The 6,051-nt window shown below is 37.9% G+C and overlaps 1 protein-coding gene across 1 annotated transcript; it reads right to left on the reverse strand.

Moving 5' to 3' along the window:
• Positions 1 to 453: 453 nt before the first annotated feature.
• Positions 454 to 5,164, reverse strand: LOC108997221 (uncharacterized protein At1g51745-like). Its single transcript, XM_018973398.2, has 4 exons — positions 4,749 to 5,164; positions 3,033 to 3,631; positions 2,568 to 2,864; positions 454 to 2,339 (listed from the first exon to the last, which is right to left on the reverse strand). The coding sequence occupies exons 1-4, from the start codon at positions 4,928 to 4,930 to the stop codon at positions 1,015 to 1,017; spliced, it is 2,403 nt and encodes an 800-aa protein (XP_018828943.1). The 5' UTR covers positions 4,931 to 5,164; the 3' UTR covers positions 454 to 1,014.
• Positions 5,165 to 6,051: the final 887 nt, after the last annotated feature.

Here is a 6,051-nt window from a genome sequence, read left to right on the forward strand (position 1 = left end):
GTCTAATAAGCATTTGGGTCTTGACGGGTTGAGTGTGAGAAGCAGGGGGAAGGAATGAAGTTCCTAGTAAGCCACAAGAAAGCAAATCTCTGATCTCCATTACAGATTATAAGAGATTTGCCATCATGCTAACCATTATATAACATGCTATTTTGACACCAAGAAGGAGAAATCATTTCATTTGCTAGGGCCTCAATGTCGGCATCAGATAAATATTAGGATCTCAAAAGCCACAGGCCGGGTGTCATATCTGTTCACATTCATTCAATAACCAGAGTACTTCCTACCTGACTATATTGATGACATCTTTGAAGAAGCCCTTCCACAACTTTGGTATAAAGAATCTAAGGACCTAGCTGGTCGAGCATGTCAATCAACTATAGTAAAGAATCACGTGCAAAATAATACATATAGCTGCCATATTGCAACTTCACATCCAAGTACATGTTCAGGTGCAGTATATCCTCGTTATATGCATTGCTAAGAGTTCAAAATATCCATCTTACACGAGTAAAAAATCCAAACAGCGGACCATATCTCTCACTGCAATAAAAATTACTCCACAGAACTACAGATTTGGTAAATGTGTCTAAACTGATCCCAACTATTTTAGGTTTCCTATATTTTTTTAAATTATTAAAAAAATTGTAGATACATAAGCTTGTACAGGGATAAAATATACATACATCAGCATAGATAACTACCTACTTCTATCCATATAAAGTTCATTGCCTTGTTTCTGGCCACCATAAGCTCTCTTTCTCCCCCAGTCCTCGAAAACCCATTAACAACAAATGTGCAGTTAATGCCCCTTATATTAACAATCTAAGGTTTCTTCCTCTATTACCTGCTTTATCTCATTATTCAAAAAGGCAGCAGAATCTTCACCTTCAAAATGCCGAGGTTTGGAATTGCTTTCCTTGGAAAGAAGTAATTAGGAATAACTGTTGCGCTAGCAGTATGATATTTTTATTGTTTCCCTTCTGAAAATGTACATGTAACCTATGACTGATTTCACCCCAAATCACTATTCAACAAATTCACATTACTAGCTGCTTTTGATGGCGGCCTGTTGATCTTCTCGAGTAACCTACTGAAAGCCAATTTAACGGGTATGCAAGCTACTGTAGTGGGCCCAATTGATTCTGGCTTTATCAGTCCATCCATTTGACCACTATTGCCATCTTGTATTGGCTTGATACTAACGTTTTGCTCAGTAGCTATTGAAGAGAGGGTTCTAGTTTTCTGACTAGATGATAAGCTTACTTTCTTTGGTGGCTTTTTCAAAAACTTTCTCTCAGTTGGAGGCCGAGGAATGTGAGGGAGGTTGCTCCTCTCCAGGCTTGGCTTATAACTGAAACTCCCTCCATTTAATTTCTTGGATGGCAGTTTCCCTTCTTGATATAAGAGGGGAAGATCATTGGTGGCTTCATCACCATCCAGTGCCGATGATAAATGAGGACGTGGGACCCGCCGAAAATTTGCCGTTCTCCTCGCAGTTCTCCAAGCTGGCTGAAGTGTAGTATTTTCATTGTTAAACACTTCATTACCAAAATCAACAGTGGAAAGAAGAGTTTCAGCTGAACCGTCTTCTAGGGCTTCAATCTGAATTGGGTGCCCTATAATTGCCTTCCCATTTAACTTGCTCATAAGAGAAACAATAGGGACAGGCTCTTTTTGGTAGCTTGCTTGGACCTTCAAATCCACATTGACCAGCATGGATCTCGGCCTCCCACCAAAATGATAATGGGCATCAAAATACGGATCAAATTGCTCTCCTTTGACACTCCAGTATCCTCTCAAAGCAGGCGGATCCTCCCATCTCAAGTCTTCCCAGCCAACCATTTTACGACCAACAACACTACTTCGACCCCTGGATGCAGCTCTTGATGTCAGGGAATATTTACTGACCAATCTTACTTTCTGATTGCCAAAATCCCTTTCATCCACATCATTGTCATCATCATCATCCTCCTCTTCCTCTTCCCCTTCCCCTTCCCCTTCCTCATCATCATCAACACTATAATCGAAATCATCATTTCTGTGGAAACTCAAATTCTGCCTTAATGTTCTATGCCTTAAACCACTTCCCCTTTCTTCAGGATATGTTCCATGAATGGAACGTTTTCCATTACTTGCATCTACAGACCTTTTTGTAACATTGCGAGTATTCCTCTTACCTTTCAATCGCCATTTGGACACTGCATCATTAGCAGAAACATGGTTATGAAGATAAAGGTGAGACATGTCACCCGAAAATGCTGACTCATCATGCTCTTCAGTGCTAATAATTCCATGTTCTTGTGCTTCAGATCTTCCAAGAGTATTCCATTCTGCTACTGTAGATACAGCAACATCCAAACAGCAGTAGATTAAAGGATGATGAGAGAAACAAATTTAAATAACCAATCCAATGCAAGCACTTGATACAAGGCAGTTCTAAAAAATAGGGCATTAAGAAAGGATGAGTTGAGCTCCAACACCAACTTCTCAAGAAGATTATTAAGAAATTAAGCTTATTAATAATAGTAATAAGATACATAATTAATAATAGGCAGACTTGAAACCTGATAGTAAAGTTGTATCTTCATCCATTTCTGGTTCCGTCTCAGAAAAGTCGGACTCAGACTCAGAAGAACCAGTTTCAGAAGAATCGGTTTCCACATCTTCCGTAAAACCAGAAGAGTTCTCTTCAATCAAAGAACCAGAATAAGGATGACCATTACCCGCTCCAAATTGGGAAGTTGACATCTCAATCCGACTTCGAGAAGTCTCACCATAATCCAAAGAATCACCATGCTCCGCTGTCAAGTAGACACCTCTTCTCCTCTTTGCTCGGGAAGCAAGTCCAGTCTGCTCCACACCTGAAATAGAAGTAGAAACTTTGTTAGGTAGCAAGGAATGAGGGACACCTAATTTTGCACTACTCTGAAAAACTTGAATGAGAGGACAATGCTTATCACGTCTCTTCACCAAAAGTTCCCCGATAAACCCCCCATGTGATCTTTTCCTTTCGTATAAGGAATTTTTACCGTTTGCATGACTTGCATTTCCCATGCTAAGAACACCACCACCGGGAAGAGCATCAGCATGGTGATCAGCTGTAGGTTTCCAAAAACCATTTGAACCAACAGAAGGCGAAGGCATTTGTTTGGCAGGGGTAATCTTGAGACCAAAGTCCTGCAAGCCTCTCATACGAGGCATGATTTCAGAATGATCATCATCCCCACTTAGTTGATTTCCATCCATGGTTTTCTGTGAAGAGAGAACCCCGCCTATAGACTTGTCCTTATGATATTTTTCAAGTCTGCTAGGAAATTGATGTGGAATGGAATTTCCAAGTTTTCCATTATCATCTCCAAAATTTTCTGAACAACTAACCAATCTCTTTTTCATACCAGCAGATGATTTACTGCTTGTCCGATCAGAACCTATACCCAACTTTCCTTGTTTGCCCAAAATTTGCTTCTCAAGTTCAAGAGCATGCAGAATAGCATCTTCTCGACGTGCATATTTCTCTCTTTTCTTTATAGGCATCCCCTGGGAGGATTCAGCTTTTTCAATACAATCATCAAACTCCCCACATCTAAATGCCTTCACACGCTTGGATTTTTCTAAATTGTACCAGTCCCTGAGAAGAAATACAAGAAAAGAGTCTTATAAATATCAAGTACGCACAATAAAACAGCCATGAATACAGAATAAGATTTTATTACAACATTTTCGTTATTAAATATCAAATAAATATATAAATCAAAGAAGAAGGAAACCATGTATATAGCAACACAGGCAATGAACATTATATTTCAAGTAATTTCTCAAAGAAACTAGCCTGACATTATATTTTACTTTGAAGTGCTCTGACAAGCAGTTTTATACTAATCAGCATACCAAAGCATAATCCAGTTACTACATGAGAAATCAGAACAAAATTATCTTTTTGAGGCTGATTGCATAACCCATGGTCCCATGGAAACATGTAACTTAACAGAGATTTTGCAAGATTACCACAGCAGAAAATTTTAAAAGATTAAAGAAACGAAGAAAGAAACAAAGGCAAAAAAGTACAAGCACTGAGGTCACTAATGGTGCAGAAGAAGGGAGAGGGAACCATGGAAAACTGAATAGGCCTTTTAATCTAAAGATTTTTAGGTCCTTCATTTGGAGTAGAAAGCATGATGATGGCTACCTTCACAATTTAAATAATTCTGCCTAATGTAGTCATCAGCGGTGTATTTGAGCTTGCTACACCATGTGATGCTTGTTCTGAGAGTCTCAGGAAGAACACTAAAGGCGTTTATGCATCGACTCTTTTATTTTTTTATTTTTAAAAACGAAAAATGGCCAACTCCTTCAAAATCTCAGTTTATGGGTTCTACGGACATGTATACATATATATTTGATGCAGATATAAAAAATAGCACAAAAATCATTTCTCAGAAAAAAAAATTAGCGAGGTCATGAAATTTGAATTTATAAAGTTTCCTACCAGCCCAAAAGAGCATGATCACTCAGCTAATATCATATGAAATACACAATATACTATTATTTCAAATATACTCGTAAGCCCATGGACTCATTTATGATTTGAACAAAAAACGAAGAAGTCCTCCATAATCAACCCCACAGTAATTGCAGGGAGCTTACCGACAGCATCAAAATATAGCATTTTTATTGAGAAGATTAATAAAAAATCCCAGATATAATTTTGAATAGATAAAAATTAGAGACAGGGGAGAGAGACTCACACGCTAGCGTCTTCCCTTCCAAGAAGCTTGACGGGAGTACCGGACCGCGGAGACGTGAGATGCGAAGACGCGAGCTCTTCGGGCCCCAGTATCTTCCCGGGCCACCACGAACCGTTCCTCCTCCTCACCCACACAATCGATCCCGGGATGCAGCCTGACGGACCGGATCCCTCACTCTCCATAACTCCCTCCCTCTCTCTCTCTCTCTCTCTCTCTCTCTCTGTGTGACTCTGTTGGGCTCAGCCACCGGCGAAGAAGAAACGGAAGGTCCGAGAAGGGGCGTATCCGATATGGGGAATTTGGGTTAGGGTTAGGGATTCCATGCAATTCAAAATTGGGGATTTTTCTTGGTTTCCATTTCTAGGGTTTTCACAGTTTTCAATTTGTTAAGGATTCCTTTATCGATTCTAATTCAACGGCCGGTCGTGTTAGTTTTGGTTTGGTTGCAATTAATTTTTTGTGTACTGAGCGCTGAGTACGCAATACTATGGGCTTCTGCTTTGGGCCCAACTGACATGCCTTTAATAATTCAGATGTTTAAAACCGGGTTGGTCTCGTCTTGCCGGGGCTGGGCTTTAAATTATTAAGAGCATTGATATTGAATTAATTAAATGTCAATGTATCTTTATATTTTGGTTAGGCATGAGAAAAATTATCTACATTAAACTAACCAAACTACTAAAGCTTAAGATATGAGCTATAGTAAATTAAGGAGGCTAGTCATATTTGGAGAGTGACTGTTCACGGACCAAACAATTATTTTAATATTTTCCATCAACCATCCATTTCTTTCCCTCACTCTTTTCTCCCTCGCATGAAATGTTTTCCACTTTTGTGCATTATTCTTCTATTTTCTTTTTGAATATTTTCAATTTCTCCTTATTTCTTTATTTATATATTTCCCTGTAGGTTTGAGAATTGGGGTCGTTGTTTTTATTTATATTTTAAGCTGAAAGAAAGTTTGGTTTGTATGTGTTTGTTGGATAATTTAGTTGAGGAAGAAAATAGTTGGGAAATAATAATTTTAAGTAAAAATTTAATTATTAATTAATATATGAAGTGTATTTATAAAATAAAAAAAATTATAAAAAATTATTAAAATATATAATATTATATTATTATTTTGACTTTAAGATGACTAGTCCAATATGGATTCACTTAACCAAAAATTAATGCTATAGCTAAAATTTGAAATTCTAGCCAAAATTTGAACTTAGCAATCGCCAATGCTCTAACCATGTTAATTTAAAGAGTAGTGTTATTACATGTATGTACAATTTTATGCCTAATATTATATAGAGAA

Source organism: Juglans regia, chromosome 13 (assembly GCF_001411555.2).
Source record: "Juglans regia cultivar Chandler chromosome 13, Walnut 2.0, whole genome shotgun sequence".
NCBI lineage: Eukaryota > Viridiplantae > Streptophyta > Magnoliopsida > Fagales > Juglandaceae > Juglans > Juglans regia.

Coding starts and splice junctions, on each gene's coding strand:
- LOC108997221 (XM_018973398.2), bottom strand. CDS start 4,930: ATGGAGAGTGAGGGATCCGGTCCGTCAGGCTGCATCCCGGGATCGATT. Junction 2,865..3,032: donor AAATGCAAGTCATGCAAACG/GTAAAAATTCCT, acceptor CTTCTATTTCAG/GTGTGGAGCAGACTGGACTT. Junction 2,340..2,567: donor AGATACAACTTTACTATCAG/GTTTCAAGTCTG, acceptor CTGTATCTACAG/TAGCAGAATGGAATACTCTT.